The sequence below is a fragment of the Salmo salar genome, chromosome 15 (genome assembly GCF_965601325.2).
Source record: "Salmo salar chromosome 15, fSalSal1, whole genome shotgun sequence".
NCBI classification, from domain to species: Eukaryota; Metazoa; Chordata; class Actinopteri; order Salmoniformes; family Salmonidae; genus Salmo; species Salmo salar.
The window spans coordinates 56,186,267-56,204,053 of record NC_138305.1 but is presented as its reverse complement, the minus strand read 5'-3'; the positions used below and the strand labels follow the sequence as shown (position 1 = coordinate 56,204,053).

At 43.9% G+C, this 17,787-nt stretch overlaps 1 protein-coding gene across 1 annotated transcript; it reads left to right on the top strand.

Annotated features, from left to right (window-relative positions):
• Window positions 1-6,219: 6,219 nt before the first annotated feature.
• Window positions 6,220-16,159, top strand: LOC106571586 (heterogeneous nuclear ribonucleoprotein U). Its single transcript, XM_014144826.3, has 14 exons — window positions 6,220-6,888; window positions 7,829-7,943; window positions 9,714-9,793; window positions 10,089-10,228; window positions 10,480-10,579; window positions 10,841-10,953; window positions 11,327-11,590; window positions 11,826-11,945; window positions 12,190-12,318; window positions 12,586-12,754; window positions 13,215-13,496; window positions 13,785-14,065; window positions 14,295-14,471; window positions 15,522-16,159. Exons 1-14 carry the CDS (start codon window positions 6,399-6,401, stop codon window positions 15,570-15,572), a joined length of 2,511 nt encoding a protein of 836 aa, XP_014000301.2. The 5' UTR covers window positions 6,220-6,398; the 3' UTR covers window positions 15,573-16,159.
• Window positions 16,160-17,787: the final 1,628 nt, after the last annotated feature.

The window sequence follows — 17,787 nt, the reverse complement described above, 5'->3', positions numbered from 1 at the left end:
AACGTAGTGGTTAGAGCATTGAGCCGGTAACTGAAAGGCTGCTGGTTTGAATATCCGAGCCGACTATATGAAAATCTGTCAATGGACCTTTGAGCAAGGCACTCAACCTTAATTTGCTCCAGGGGTGCTGTACTACTATGGCTAACCTTGTTAAACAACATATTTTCCTACACACGCAATAACATCTGCTAAACACGTGTATGTGACCAATAAAATGTGATTGTATTTGTGTGACAATAAAACATATACAGTACCAGTCAAAAGTTTGGACACACCTACTCAATCAAGGGATTTTCTTTATTTTTACTATTTTCTACATTGTAGAATAATAGTGAAGACTTTCAAACTATGAAATAACACATATGGAGCAATGGAACAACATATCAAAATATATTTTATCTTTTATATTCTTCAAAGTAGCCACCCTTTTCTTTGATGACAGTTTTGCACACTCTTGGCATTCTCTCAACCAGCTTCATGATGTAATGGGTCCTATGTGTAGCTGGTGTAGAGAGTCAGGCGCAGGACAGCAGATATGAGTAATCAACGTACTTTTACTCAAAATGTCAAAAAAACAAAGTAACAAATACACGCACACCATGACAGACCGAAAATACAATAAACAATCACTCACAAAAAAACATGGGGGAACAGAGGGTTAAATAATGAAACAGTAATTGTGGGATTGAAATCAGGTGTGTAAAACAAAGACAAAACAAATGGAAAATGAAAAGTGGATCGGCGGTGGCTAGAAGGCCGGTGACGTCGACCGCTGAACGCGGCCCGAACAAGGAGAGGGACCGACTTCGGCGGAAGTCGTGACACATGAGGTAGTCACCTGAAATGCATTTCAAATAACAGGTGTGCCTTGTTAAAAGCTAATTTGTGGAATTTCTTTCCTTCTTAATCCATTTGAGCCAATCAGTTGTGTTGTGACAAGGTAGGGGTGGTATACAGAATATAGCCCTATTTGGTAAAAGACCAAGTTCATATTATGGCAAGAACAGCTCAAATTAGCAAAGAGAAACGACAATCCATCATTACTTTAAGACATGAAGGTCAGTCAATCTGGAAAATTTAAAGAACTTTGAAAGTTTCTTCACGTGCAGTCGCACAATAAATGCTTCACAGAGTTTAAGTCACAGACTCATCTCAACATCAACTGTTCAGAGGAGACTGCGTGAATCAGGCCTTCATGGTCAAATTGCTGCAAAGAAACCACTACAAAAAGCTCTACAACTGCAGCATCGAGAGCATCCTGACTGATTGCATCACCCCTAGGATGGCAAGTGCTTGGCCTTTGACCGCAATGCACTACAGAGTGTAGCGCGTACGGCTCAGTACATCACTGTGGCCAAGCTTCCTGCCATCCAGGACCTCTATACCAGGCGGTGTCAGAGGAAGGCCCTAAAAATTGCCAAAGACTCCAGTCACCCTAGTCATAGACTGTTCTGTCTGCTACCGCACAGCAAGCGGTACCGGAGCGCCAAGTCTAGGTCTAAAAGGCTTCTTAACAGCTTCAACCCCCAAGCCATAAGACTCCTGAACAGCTAATCAGATGGCTACCCGGACTATTTGCATTGTATTATCTATGCATAGTCACTTTACCTCCACCTACATGTACATATTACCTCAATTACCTTGACTAACCTGTGCCTCCGCACATTGACTTTGTACCGGTACCCCATGTATACAATCAAATCAAACTGTATTTGTCACATGCGCCAAATACAACAGGTGAAATGCTTACTTACAAGCCCTTAACCTACAATGCAGTTTTAAGAAAAATACTTGTCAAGTAAAAAATAGATAAGTAAAAAATAAGAAATAAAAGTAACAAATAATTAAAGAGCAGCGGTAAAATAACAATAGCGAGGCTCGCACAACTGGCCCAGTGTTGTCTGGGGTAGGCTGTTATTGTAAATAAGAATTTGCTGTTAACTGACTTGCCTAGTTAAAAAAAGGTTAAATAAATATATATATATATATACTGCTCAAAAAAATTAAGGGAACACTAAAATAACACATCCTAGATCTGAATGAATGAAATAATCTTATTAAATACTTTTTTCTTTACATAGTTGAATGTGCTGACAACAAAATCACACAAAAATAATCAATGGAAATCCAATTTATCAACCCATGGAGGTCTGTATTTGGAGTCACACTCAAAATTAAAGTGGAAACCCACACTACAGGCTGATCCAACTTTGATGTAATGTCCTTAAAACAAGTCAAAATGAGGCTCAGTAGTGTGTGTGTGTGGCCTCCACGTGTCTGTATGACCTCCCTACAATGCCTGGGCATGCTCCTGATGAGGTGGCGGATGGTCTCCTGAGGGATCTCCTCCCAGACCTGGACTAAAGCATCCGCCAACTCCTGGACAGTCTGTGGTGCAATGTGGCGTTGGTGGATGGAGCGAGACATGATGTCGAAGATGTGCTCAATTGGATTCAGGTCTGGGGAACGGGCGGGCCAGTCCATAGCATCAATGCCTTCCTCTTGCAGGAACTGCTGACACACTCCAGCCACATGAGGTCTAGCATTGTCTTGCATTAGGAGGAACCCAGGGCCAACTGCACCAGCATATGGTCTCACAAGGGGTCTGAGGATCTCATCTCGGTACCTAATGGCAGTCAGGCTACCTCTGGCGAGCACATGGAGGGCTGTGCGGCCCCCCAAAGAAATGCCACCCCACACCATGACTGACCCACCGCCAAACCGGTCATGCTGGAGGATGTTGCAGGCAGCAGAACGTTCTCCACGGCGTCTCCAGACTCTGTCACGTCTGTCACATGTGCTCAGTGTGAACCTGCTTTCATCTGTGAAGAGCACAGGGCGCCAGTGGCGAATTTGCCAATCTTGGTGTTCTCTGGCAAATGCCAAACGTCCTGCACGGTGTTGGGCTGTAAGCACAACCCCCACCTGTGGATGTCGGGCCCTCATACCACCCTCATGGAGTCTGTTTCTGACCGTTTGAGCAGACACATGCACATTTGTGGCCTGCTGGAGGTCATTCTGCAGGGCTCTGGCAGTGCTCCTCCTGCTCCTCCTTGCACAAAGGCGGAGGTAGCGGTCCTGCTGCTGGGTTGTTGCCCTCCTACGGCCTCCTCCACGTCTCCTGATGTACTGGCCTGTCTCCTGGTAGCGCCTCCATGCTCTGGACACTACGCTGACAGACACAGCAAACCTTCTTGCCACAGCTCGCATTGATGTGCCATCCTGGATGAGCTGCACTACCTGAGCCACTTGTGTGGGTTGTAGACTCCGTCTCATGCTACCACTAGAGTGAAAGCACTGCCAGCATTCAAAAGTGACCAAAACATCAGCCAGGAAGCATAGGAACTGAGAAGTGGTCTGTGGTCCCCACCTGCAGAACCACTCCTTTATTGGGGGTGTCTTGCTAATTGCCTATAATTTCCACCTGTTGTCTATTCCATTTGCACAACAGCATGTGAAATTTATTGTCAATCAGTGTTGCTTCCTAAGTGGACAGTTTGATTTCACAGAAGTGTGATTGACTTGGAGTTACATTGTGTTGTTTAAGTGTTCCCTTTATTTTTTTGAGCAGTATGTATATATATATATATATATATATATACAGGGGGTACTGGTACAGAGTCAATGTGCGGTGGCAATGGTTAGTCGAGGTATTTCAGGTAATATGTACATGTACAGTAGGTAGACTTAAAGTGGCTATGCATAGATAATGAGAAACAGAGAAAAGCAGCTCTTGCTCTTTAATTATTTGTTCTTTTTCTATTTTCTTCTTTTTAATATTTTTTTTTTTTAAATTTCATTATAGTTTAGTAAATACTTTCTTAATTATTTTTCTTAAAATTGAATTGTTGGTTAAGGGCTTGTAAGTAAGCATTTCACAGTAAGGTCTACACAAGTTGTATTCGGCGCATGTGACGAATACAATTTGATTAGATTTTTAAAGGACACGAATAAGAAGAAAAGACTTGCATGGGCCAAGAAAGACGAGCAATGGACATTAGACCGGTGGAAATCTCTCCTTTGGTCTGATGAGTCCAAATTTGAGATTTTTGGTTCAAACCGCCGTGTCTTTGTGAGACACACAGTAGGTGAATGGAGGATCTCCGCATGTGTGGTTCCCACCATGAAGCATGGAGGAGGAGGTGTGATGGTGTGGGGGTGCTTTACTGGTGACACTGTCAGTGATTTATTTAGAATTCAAGGCACACTTAACCAGCATGGCTACCACAGCATTCTGTAGCAATACGCCATCCCATCTGGTTTGCGCTTAGTGGGACTATCATTTGCTTTTCAACAGGACAATGACCCAACACACCTCCAGGCTGTGTAAGGGTTATTTGACCAAGAAGGAGAGTGATGGAGTGCTGGATAAGATGACCTGGCCTCCACAATCACCTGACCCCAAACCAATTGAGATGGTTTGGGGTGAGTTGGACTGCAGAGTGAAGGAAAAGCAGCCAACAAGTGCTCATCATATGTGGGAACTCCTTCAAGACTATGGAAAAGCATTCCAGGTGAAGCTGGTTGAGAGAATGCCAAGAGTGTGCAAAGCTGTCATCAAGGCAAAGGGTAGCTACTTTGAAGAATATTAAATATATTTTAATTTGTTTTACACTTTTTTGGTTTCTATATGATTCCTTATGTGTTGTTTCATAGTGTTGATGTCTTCACTATTATTCTACAACGTAGAACATAGTAAAAATAAAGAAAAACCCCTGAATGAGTGGATGTGTCCAAACTTTTGACTAGTACTGTATATATATATATTTTATATAATAGAGCTGTTAATAGCACTTTAGGAAGGGTGTAAGGTAAGTTTTCTGTTGGTCCCAGCTCATGTTGGGGTAGGGGGAATGAGGTAGCAGATAAGGTAGCGAAGGCAGCTCTGAAGAGGGAGGAGGTAGATGTGGTGGTCCTGTTAGGGGGGATGGAATGTAGGAACATCATAGCAGAGGAGTTGACCTAGGAGTGGCAACGTGAATGGGAGATAGAGGAGCAGGGAAGGCAGTATTTCTCTATCCAGAATTCTGTGAGGAAGGTCAGTAGGTATCTGGGGAGTGAAAAGAGGGATGGGGTTCATTGTGGATTGGGAAGTGAGTTATTGTTATTGGGGAAACACCCAGATGGGAAGTGAGGAATGCGGGGAGGTACAGACTGTGGTGGCATGCTGAGGATAGGAGGACATTTTTCTGTGAGCTGGCTGAGTTGGGAGGTAAAATGATTTTTGCTTGTAACAATTTTGGGCCCAAATGACAGGCAGAGCGAAATAGCAAGGAATCTGTTCTCGTTTCTCTATTCCACCGGCTGGCACCTACGGGTGTGAGGCTGTTACATACTTAAATGTGTAATTTGCACTCCGACCTGAGAAAGGCAGCAATACAGCATCTAGTCTGCCGGAAACGCACAAAAATAAGTAGAATACCGGAGGAGCAGCAGACTAACAGTATACTCAGTTGAACTGTTGGCGATAGTAGTTTTCCACCAGTGGGTGGAGGACGTACAACCTGTAAGAATTATAGTATGCTCAGATTCTCTGTCGGTATTGAATAGTTTATCATCTGGTAAATCTAATAGGAGTGACCTACTATTGGAGGTATTCATGTGAGAATCTGCTGGGTCCCAACACATTTGGTTGTGGAAGGGAATGAAATTGTAGACCAGTTAGCCAAAAGAGCTTTGAAATGAGATATAACTTATATTAATGTTCCACTGGGTAGAGGTGAGGCCAAATGTAAGATCAGAGCCATGTGTGGTAGAAGAGATGGGACTCTAAGCCCAAGGGCCGGCATTTATATGCCCTCCAATGAAAGGTCGTTGGACCAAAATTCAAAGGTCAGATAAGGAAGGAAGAGGTGGTGTTTGCTCAATTGTGCTTAGGACATTGTACATAGTATGGTCGATGAAATGGTGGAGCATGTGTTGTTATATTGTTGTAAGTATGTTGAAGAGAGGGAAAGATTGAAGTGTAGGGTCATTGACCGTTGGATGGGGTTGGGGGGGTTGGAAGGGATTTGGGGGATGGGGAGGTTCTATTAGAAGTTAGTAGGGCTCTTTTTTATTTTCTCGGAAGTACTGCGTTAGATAGGAGGATTTAGAAATGTTGTAAACCGTGATTGACCACACAATCCAACACATTAGGTGGCGGTATGCACCTATAATGTTGGTTTGCAGACCGCCATTATATCATAGAAGAAGAGGAAGAATACGGGAGGGGTTTGCTCGCTTTGGCGCCCACAACCCCTTCTGCCAGTGAAAAGGACTATTAACGCTACTGCCATTTGGCGCAGTTAAAAATACGTGAACTTGTATAGCGTCCTTTACAGAATTTCCCGTCTTTGTTGTAATTTTACTTTATTTTAACAGCGTGTTTCAGTTTAGTGTTTTATACATATATCAAAATGAGTTCAATTAACGTAAAAAAACTGAAAGTAAACGAGTTGAAGGACGAGCTGAAAAAGCGTCAGCTGTCGGACAAGGGGTTGAAGGCCGAGTTGATGGACCGGTTGCAGGCCGCGCTTGACGAAGAGGCCCTGGCTGGAGATTCTCCCCTTGGGCCGGAGGCCGCGGAGGGAGGCTTTCCCGAGGGAGACGACGATACCACCGCCGCCGCTGCTGATGACCAAGAGGACATGGGGGAAGATGAAGAAGACGAGGGCCCCGTCGCTGAAAGCATGGACGCCAACGAGGAGGAAGAGAATGGAAACGGAGAGGGAGACGCCGCTGTCGTGGACCAATGCGAGGAGGAAGAGAACGCGGCCCAGGAGGACGACGAAATGGGCGAGGTAGAAGAGGAAGAAATGGATCCAATGCTGAAGGAAGGTGTGGACGACATGGAGAAAATTACATTGGACGCAGAGGATGGTGAGCCTGGAGACCATCCAGCAGAGGGTGAGTCGCTGGTTCCATTCGAAAATGATTGGGCTGGGTATCACGTTTTTTGCTAACGTCGTTAGCCTATAATATGTCGGGTGCGTTCGCGAAATTGATTTCGATGTATATTTGTTAGCTAGTTAAGGCTGGTGTAGATAGAAAATTAGATATTGTTTAACTTGGTCCTACTACACGAAGATCACCATTGGGCTCACCCTATACGTACTTTTTTGCTGTTTGGTTGGTTAGCCTAGCTAGATAGCATTGCTAACAACTACACAAAAGAATGCTTGCTAACTAGGATAGCTAACTCGCGACGCTAGCAGACAGTGGACAAGATTCGACAGGTGCTGGTTTTGGTAGGCTCGTGGTTCTAACTACGACTCAAGAGTATTCTAAATGCGTCTACAAACGGGTTCCAATAAACTGGTCATAGTAGAAATGTAGCTAGCTAAAAGCAAACATTGTGTAAACAGTAACTGAATGAACAAGGATTAGTTAGCTAGCTGTCTAGCTAACTCGTAAGCTAGCCGCGTATGGCATTGTGCAGGAGGGGGGTCAATGGAGGATAGCCTGCAGTTAAGTTTCGTCTTTCTTCACTGACTTGCCTCAGTAAACTATTGACCCCAACATCAGGGACTGATTGACAATGGTCAATTTCCCGATCCATTTTAATAACTCTAACCGTAACTGGGTTATTGTGCCTATTTTACTATTTTGTCGTGCTTGTTTACATCTCTTTACATTTGATCTGTATTGTTGACCAGCTACATTGTAATCAACCCTACTCTCTGGTCAAAACAGCCGTAGACTTCTACTGTCTTTAACTTCAGACAGGCAATGGGGTCCTAATGTAATGGGCAACAAGTTAGTCGTCTATGTGGGCCAGCCCCGCCACAGTGCGACCTATCCTTTCAATAAAGGAGCACCTCATTATATTCTTCTTTTATTTCCTAAGGGGATGCGGACAAAGACACGAATGCTGATCAGAAGAATAAGAAGGGTGTTAAGAGACGCCGGGAGGAACATGGAAGGGGCTACTTTGAATTTATTGAAGAGAACAAATACAGCTGGTAAGGATGGGAGACAAAATGGCCTTCGGTATGTCTGAAGAGCCATCACAGCTATGTGAACTGTATTGGCTTTAAGCGCCAATGCATTAATTAGTGCCAAAACCCTCACTTAACTAACTACTGTCAACATTATGTACGTTTCATACATGTTTGAATTGAGGGTCATCCCTGGCTTTTAAATGAACCTTACCATTATTACACATGCAGTGCCCACATACACCCCTTATGGACTGCATAATGTAGTAAGAGAAATGAACACCAGTTTCTGAATTTGATTGTTCAACATTCACTCTCTTTGTGCAGAAAGGCTTATTGTGTACACTGACAGGGTGACGCAAAGCTGCTCAAAAAATAAACTCCCGGAAGAGTAGCAGATGCTGGGTTGGGAGAGGGGGGGGGGGGTCGCGTAAGGGCACAAGGATGTATCACTTTTTTCCGGACGCGCATATTGGAGATTGGTACTCTCCACTGACCGCTCATTGTTCCTGCTCGCACTGTTGTCTTTTTTGAATGTTTGCTTTTATGTCAAAGTACGTCTCTCTCCACCATGTCATCATTATATTCCGTGTGATTGATGTTTTTTTGTTTTACAGGAATACTTTCTCACCATACAGGTCACTTAAACCTAGTCCAGGACTTAAAATAAATTCAAATGGAGATACATTTTAGTCCAGGACTAGGCTGATCTGTGTCTGGGGAAACAACCCCCCCCTCCCATGTGTGTATCTGGAACCCTATTTTGTTTTCATTGACCCAGTGAGCGGTTATCTTGTCATCTCAGAATGTCACTAGCCTGTGTAAACAAATAAAGCACCTGGTGGCTGTTCCTTTGACTGGAGCAGAGCCCCTAGTAGCTGTTAGCTAAACCACACTATACCACTGGCTTATGCTCCTTGGTCTGAGTGTGGTCTGACCAATGTTGAGAGAGGCCATTGCGTCTGACCCTACAGCACTAGTGGCCATTGTGAGGACTGTGCAATATGACCAAGAACAGGTTTTACCTTGTTTTGTTGCAAAGGTTGAAGATCAACGCTGCATTATGGCATTCCTCCTGTGCCGGAGGCAGGGTTTAGTTATGCAAATGCTTCAGTCTACATGCTTTGGACACACTCATCCTCATGTTGTGATACTCCTAGTCAATATTTCAAAGCTAGTTTCATAAACACAACTTGGCAACAGCTTGATTCTGGTTCTGAAGGCCTTTGTTGGTAAGTCGGTGTGGCACATTTCCAAACAAGTTCACCTTTTTTCACCACAGTCGCTGGGGTATTAGAACCTTTGCCACACAGTTGAAGCCCCTCTAGGCTACATGGAGCTAGCTTGCGAGCCTCTGTTCTGTGAACATGAAGCGGCAGCTTCAGTGAGATTTGACCTTTAGTGAGAGTAGCTCCACACAGTTAAATATATCCAGCAGCCCTTTATACGGCCTGACCTTTCAGCATTCTCCAAACCATAAACACAGTTTCTGCCCACAGTGAGGCCTGTTGGCTGTTGACTAGTTTTATTTTGTATTTTTATCCAAGGCACCAGTGGACCACTGCAGGTAAGTGATGCTGTTTCATCATGATTGTCAAAACCTAAAGACTCCAATAGCTTAAATGTTGGAGTTCCATTTCCGCACATAGTCTGGACTCTTTCCACTGCTAGACCCCTCCTTCTCTTCTGGGAGGAGGTCACGCCCGGATGGCCGTCCCTGCGATTGCGTTCAGGTTCCGTCAGAAAGGTTCTAATTCTCTGACGTTGTGACTGACTGGCTGTGTTCTCTTTCAGGCCTAGTCTCAAGTCTCCACTGCCACCCCTGGAGGAGGAAGATGAGGAGTTTGATGATACAACAGTCTGCCTGGACAACTGTGAGTCATTTTTGGTGTATAGATGGACAGCTGGGGCTGGGTTTAATGAATCCCTCTACAAACACTTGTGCAGAAGTAATGTGCCTACACCCAATCCCAAAACAAACCCTTGCCCCTATGTACTTGTGAAGATTAGCTTGCCATATTGCCTACACCTGTTCCAACATTCTCTCATCTCCGCTAGTGCATAGCGGATAGGGCCTAGGGGGTGATTTTTGGATATGACACTAGAATCTAGACATGTCAGGGGACCGAGAAGAGGGAACTTCATGTGTTTTGTTTCTTTGTGTCCCAGATAACTGCGACCTGCACTTCAAGGTGTCCCGGGACCGCTACAGCGCCTCCTCTCTCACCATGGAGAGCTTTGCCTACCTGTGGTCCGGGGGCAGAGCCTCATACGGGCTGTCCCAGGGCAAGGCCTGCTACGAGATGAAGGTATGGAGATGCGCTGGTCTTTTGTCTAGCCCAGTTTTCGTTTCATTAGTAATTGGGAAATCATAACATTCTGACCTCGGATAACAAACGATAATGGGTTTATCTCCATTTTTTACAATTTAAATGCACCAGTACAGTTAAATAAAGGGTAAAAAAAAATGTGTTGCTTTTTCCATCGCCTGGTTGTGCAAGCAAATGCCTAATGTAGGCCATTTGCTGCTAACATCACCAATGTAATATTGTGCCTACAGATAACTGAGAAGATCCCAGTGAAACACATATCCAGTAAGAACATGGACATCCATGAGGTCCAGGTTGGATGGTCCCTAGCTACTGGCAGTCTGCTCCTTGGTCAGTCTCCAATGCATTGTTGTTTTTCAAAAAGATAATGGTGGTTATGGGCTGTTGGCACCCTCTAGAGGTTGTTAGGGAGCATGACATGGAACTGGAACAAAGCCTGTGTGTCTGTTGTATTTTGCAAGGCAACAATGCAGTGTAATGGAATGAGTGCAGAAACACTAAAATCCCCAAATTTATATGACAAAATTCTCATTTTAGTTACATCACCTAGTCAGCTGTGTATCATGTCTGATGTCAGTTATGTCATTGCAGGTGAGGAGGAGCATTCCTATGCCTACTCTGGCAAAGGCAAGAAAACCACCAATTGCGTGACTGAAGATTTCGAGGAGACGTATGATGAGAATGACGTCATCTGCTGCCTCATCGTAAGATCTTTCTTTCATTTAGCCTTACTAGTTGCAATAACGTAATATTCTCAACGCACAGGCCGATTTTTAAATGAATACTCAGACTTTCATGTGGTGTCGAGTTCCTCGTCACTGAGGCCCGTCCCAAAAAAGCAAAGCATTTAGACGACATTTATTTGAAAACATAGTCAATGATGTAAGCTGTCTTCAAAGTCTTCTGTTCAGAAGGTGATCTATGTCCACAAAAACCCATCAAAACCAACCAACCAGTATTTGTATTTGGGGATTCTGTGTGTGGGGTGATAACTTCCTCATTAGCACATCACATTTTCAACAGTCAATGTTATATTTTGTACATTGAAACTACAAGCTGTAAAATGTTCTATTGCAGAACTTTGAAGGTGAGGAGGTGGAGATGTCCTTTTCTAAGAATGGTAATGAGCCAGTGGTGGCCTTCCAGGCCAGTAAGGAGTCCCTAGCAGGGAAAGCGCTCTTCCCCCACGTCATCTGCCACAATTGTGCAGTGGAGTTCAACTTTGGCCAGATGGACACGCCCTACTTCCCCCAGCCAGAGGGCTACACCTTCCTGCAGCAGGTCGCCATGGATGACCGTGTCCGCGGACCCAAAGCACCTGACACTAAGAAGGACTGCGAGGTAACTATGGCAACCAAAACATCACTGACAGTGATTTGTTTGACACAAGGGCCTCCCTAGCAATGGGATCTATCCATAAGCTCAACCTGTATATTTCAGAATAAACAGCTAGTAAAATGTGTATCAGATAATGATTTGCACATTTCTAGGGCCTTTTTCCTCAAACTAATGTTGATTATTTTATGTGCATAACTTCTTCCATCACTTACTGATCCGTTGCGTATGTGTGTCGTAGGTGATTGCCATGGTGGGCCTGCCTGGCTCAGGAAAGAGCACCTGGGTCAACAAGCACATCCAGGAGAACCCTGGGAAGTATTACATCCTGGGCAGCGACACCATCGTGGAGAAGATGATGGTCAGTGTTGTACTTAGTCATGGTGTTTGTGGCCCTCAGTATTTTAGAACATGTTCTCTCTGCACCCATCTTAGAATGAGGTCCTAGTTGTCTGTCAATTTAGTTTGTGAAATAAACTTTCAGTCCTATCGTAATTGTTGTATATGCAGTCCCTGGTCATTCTTTGGCACTGTAGGCCTATATCCTGTCCTGCATCTATTGAATCTTATTAGTCTCTTTATGCCCTTAATTTTCATATATGTAGATTGGCAGCTTGAAGCGTCAGGCGAAGGACACAACAAAGCTCACAGCCATTTCCCAGCGTGCACCTCTCTTCCTGGGCAAGTTCATTGAGATCGCTGCTCGCAAGAAGAGGAACTATATCCTGGACCACGTAAGGCTTGATATTCAATCGCATTCCATCACATTCTTACAAGTCGTGAACACTGACTTTTAGTACTTATTGTGAATAGGAAAGTAGGTATTTGAATACACATGGAACATACACTACATGCATACAGGTAGAATAGTCTCATACACATGAGTACATCATTATATAGTGTAGGCAGGTCTTCGGTGCCAACAAAGCAGTCCAAATCATCATTATTTATAATCACACGGGTCAGCATTATAAGTAATTCCCCCTTCTTCCTCTGCCCAGACCAACCTGTCTGCCCCGGGCCAAAAGAGGAAGATGTGTCTATTTGCTGGGTACCAGCGGAAGGCTGTTGTGGTCTGTCCCTCAGACGACGACTACAAGGAGAGGGCCCAGAAGAAGGCCGAGAGCGACGGGAAAGACGTGCCCGAGCACGCTCTCCTGAAAATGAAAGGTAACGCCGTGAGATGAGCTACTTCACTAATAAAAACTGTTAAGTAGTCTCTCCTAACGTGCTAAAAAGCTAGTGACTTCACGTCTTTAGCACTAATCTAAAAGCCTTCAGAAAGTTTGTAGTAATAGAGTAAGGGTACCCGCACACCTACACTGATATATTCTCCCCAAAACAATTTGGGTTTTCATGTTAGCATGGCTAGCCCCCTCTAAGCTTTGCCCACTCGTGGCTGTCTGTGTCACAAGTGGCCATATCAGGGGGGCAGAGTGACCCTCTCTCCTAAACCCTGGGTCAGGGGCTGTACCCCTGCCTCTGGACCTGGTGGGAGGAACACCGCAGCTTTCACAGCTGCTCTTACTGTCACTACAAATCTAGTGTTTGCTATGAAGGACATCATAAGATGGTGTTCATAAGCTGTCTTCGTAACCACACCATCTCCTTGACTCTTTCCCCTGTGCAGGATTCTTCACCCTGCCAGAGGAAGGCGAGAGCTTCGCTGAGGTGAGCTACGCTGAGCTGCAGAAGGAGGATGCTGCCAAGCTGGTGGAGCAGTACAAGGAGGAGAGCAAGGCGGCCCTGCCGGCTGAGAAGAAGCCCAACCAGGGGTCTTTGACCCCCAAGAGAGGAGGAGGGGGTGTCCGGGGGGGAGGCAGAGGCAAGAACCAGTTCAACCGCGGAGGTGGACCCGGCCAGAGAGGAGGTGGACGAGGTGGCTTCCAGCAGAGAGGCAACTTCCGAGGAGGTGGGAGGTCATGATTATCGGCCATATTGGTTAGATGATTAGGGTTTTGGCATGACAGGTTTTAACCCTGTTTTTAGCCCTCTCTAAATTGCTAAAACGTTCCTTGTTTCGTCTGCAATGATCTGATAGGACTGGACAGGTGAAGGCAAATCAAACCTCTTGATGGGCCTCTGCCCTTTTTCACTTGCATTTATCCTGTAGTTATTGAATAGTGGAGATCAGCAGAGGATTTTAGATCATTAAGATTCAACCCCAGTCTAACCGATGTGTCTGTCTGCCTCCACCCAGCTCCAGGCCCACGTGGCGGGTTCACTCGCCCCCCTCGAGGGTTCATGCCCCCTCCAGCCTTCAGAGGTGGATTCTCCAACCGTCCCAACTTCAACAGGGGCGGCGCCCTCATGGCCCCCCAGGGAGGGGCCCCAAGAGGAGGACCGATGAGGGGCCACAGGGGTGGAGCCATGAACAGAGGTGGTCCTCCAATGAGCCGAGGAGGCGGCGGTCACATGAGCCGAGGAGGCGGCGGTCACATGAGCCGAGGAGGCGGCGGTCACAGGGGCAACTTCAACCAGGTGGGTTTGGTTGCAGCAATGGAGAATTACAAGTTGGCCTTTATTTAGATAATCCTCTATAGGTGTGTTGATGCTCAAACTTTTGACTAGGATTAGAGGTGGTATATAGTTAGTTGATACATTACATTTATAAACCATCTTTAGGGAACTATCCAAATAAGGTCTTATCAAAAAGTTATTGCTGCAATTGTGTATTTATTAGCGAGATGTCTCTTGTCTTTCCCCCCAGGGGTTCCAGCCCAGAGCAGGCAACAGCCGTGGGAATTATGGCAACAAGAATGGCAGCAGTGGGTTTGGGGGCGGCAGGAATGGTGGAGGACGTGGCGGCGGATTTGGAGACAACAGGACTGGTGGAGGATTCGGCATGGACAAGGCTCAGGCCTTCAACCAGAGCTGGCAGCAAGGGGTGAGTCTCCGTTTTGAGTTCAAAGGGAAAATCCTAGCTTGTTAGCCTTGTAATACAATTCAATGTTCTCCCATGTTTTGTATTTTTTTTCTCACACTATGGCTGTGTTTACACAGGCAGACCTAATTGGTCTTTTGCTAATAATTGGGCAAAAGATCAAAATTGGACTGCGTGTGTAAATGCGGCCAGGGTCTATAGAGCCCCACTGTGGATGTGTCATAATACCCATAAAACCTAAAGGTCAAACAGGGAAATGGTTCAAATCATTTTCCTCTATTTATTTTTCCCATGGGGGATTTTAGAAACACTTAAAGTTAGGACTGTTTTGTGTAGGCTTACCCTGGCGGGAAGTTTTGGTAACCATGTAAATCTTGCTAGGCCAAGGTTACTTAACAATATTTTCGGCTCTATTTACTCTGATTCGAAAATGCTAATTAGTATCTAAGTAGACATGCAAAACTACAAATCCCTGAAAGCTCCTGCGTGTCATGTCTAGCAGACACCTTTGCTAACAGGGATTGTCAATTTAAAACTTGCACAAGACAGTTCACAGAATTTTCTATTTAAGAAATGTTGCCAATTTATTCATTACTCCATTTAGCTAACATTAGATAGTTAATCCAGAGATTCTTACCTTTGCCTCGATTCGGCAGTCTCGTCGATCATGGCATTTGTAGTTCTTTATGATAGCCACATTAGCAAATAATTTGCATTTTATTTTTGGCGGTAAATACAGGCAAACATATTAATGTCATCTTGTCATAGAGATTTACAAGGTTATCAAAACGTCACGCTAGGGTAAGCCTATGCAAAACACCGCCCTTATTTTAAGTGTTTCTAAAATCCCCTATAGGAAAAATGAATGGAAAATGATTGGAACCATTTCTGTTTGATCGCTAGGTTTTATGGGTATTATGACTACATTCTGGATGGTGGAGTATACTTTGAGGCTGAGAATGCGAATTGGGGAAGTTTGCATTGTGATGCTTAATGTCACTTTTTAAGAGTTGTCTTTTGTCTCCATCTAACTTCCTTGATCTGTGTCCCCAGTTTTGGAACCAGAAGCCATGGAGCCAGCAGTATCAGCCAGGATACTATTAAAGACTTTCTGATCAAAAGGACTGGTGGCCATTAACGGTAACCAACCACTAGCCACGGACCCCCTGCCCCACCCCTCCCGTTTTTTCTAGAACCCACTTTTTAAATTAAAAACAAAAAAAACACAAGACGATGGAGCAACATTCCACATCCGAGGAGAGGAGTCTCTCTGAAAGCTTTATGGGTTTTTCATTTGATTTTGTACATTTTATGATATTTTCCCCACATTTTAAAGAAATCACATGCTTTTAAAAATCCCATGTTTTGAGAAACATACCACATCACAAAGCGCAACATTTTTGCTCTGCTTCAGTGACATTTTCAGGGTTGTGCATTTTCTGTGTAATGTTTTTTTATTTTACAAAATGTAAATATTGTCTTGCTTAGTTGTATTTGTTTGTATAAGAAGTGAACATATAGTTCCTTTCGGTTATTATCTTATGAGAGGCATGGTAGCTATAGTATTGTTAGTGATTGTATATGTAGTCCATAAGCAACAAACGGTAATTTGTTATTTTTAATTAAAATATCAAGCATGTAATCTAAACTCCGTAGATTTACAATAAACAACCTATTTGCTTTTTGCAGAAGTCTATGGCTTATGACTTTTACTTGAGTTCAAAGGCTACCTAAAGTACCTTTTGAATGGGCAATGGGCTGGTTTGCTACTTCAAACAACAAGGACATCCGCCCTATCATATCTACAGTTAGCATCTCACAATGTGCTACTTACTGATGTAATTCATCCGTTGTTAATACACAACTCTTTCCTTTTCACCTTTTAATAATACAGGTTAATCTCATTGAGTTTATATTTTGCAAGAGATACCTGTTCATCTGGATGCCATTGTGCTTTGATGAAATATTACAGCAAATCAATTTCTGTAGGGTATTGGAAGCCATTTTAAATATTGCGTTATGCCTTTTGATATTATCATTTATTTTGTGATTTGTATATTTCTTGATAAAATGGGATACATTATTGATCATGGTGCTGACAAGGCTTGAATCTCAGGTGAAAATTGAAGAGCGGTTCCTTTAATTTGTCAAACTGGTTGATTGGTGTGGTATTTTTAGGTTAAGCTTTGAATAGTGTATCTCGATTGTGTTCTCGCCTCAGCCATCGGAGGAGAATGTCAGAGGGGCGGGACCTCTGGCTTTGTCATCCAATGGGTTTTAACACGAGCGGACGCAAGCCATATGGAGTTGAGATTCTCCCAGAGTCGATGACCACAAACGAGTTTGCAAGAGCACAAACAAATCTGGGACCAGGCTAATTTGATCTATGCTTTAATGGAAGAGTATACATTCTGTGGCTGGTTTAGCACATATGTTTAGCACTCAGTTGTAGGCTATATTGAAAATGGTTGGTGATTGAAAAACTACAGTGGTTTGCATTTACACCAGCATATAAAGGCCTACATGTCAGTGTATACCCACCCATACCCTCACTGCTACTAGAAGTGACACATTGAAACACATGCCGCAGACATTGAGTTTTGTATGTGTAATGGGGGTTAGAGACCTGAAGTCTTGCTTTTAGTGTAATTTATCCAGCGTGATTTACAGGCACAATTAGGGTTATGTGCCTTGCTCAAGGGCACTTTTCGCAGATTTTTCAGCTAGTCGGATCAGGGATTTGAACCAGCGACCTTTCGGTTACTGGCCCAATGCTCTTATCTCTCAATGATAATGCCCGGGCTTAAGCTCAGTAGGCTAACAGTTTTATGGCACACATGATCCAGGTCCAAACCAGGTCAGTCACGTCTGTTGGTGGGTGAACCCTCTGTTCAAATGAATTGGTGATGGAGTAGCCCGACAATGTCAGCTCTTACATGTGTAAACTCGCATAGCTCAGGCTGAGGAGCAGTGTCAAAGTGATGTGTGTTCCACTGTAACATTGCGTTGCTAGATCATTGAAAACAATTAGACAAAATTGTCAGTCCATTTTGTAATTGTTTCATTAGCTTATTTAAAATTGTATGACCAGGTGTGCTGTATAGTTGACCAGTTTTTTTTTCTTCATGTCAAATTGAATGGATGTCCATGAACTGATTTAAAGTATTCTGCATAATCCAAGTAAAAAATAGCCCAACCAAACAGATCAAAAAATATTTCTTTCAGCGGTGTGTGTATTACCAAATATTTTCAATATACTAATTCATTACGTTGTAAGTAACTTACAGCTTTTCTCTTCCTGCTGAGATCTTTTTTATTG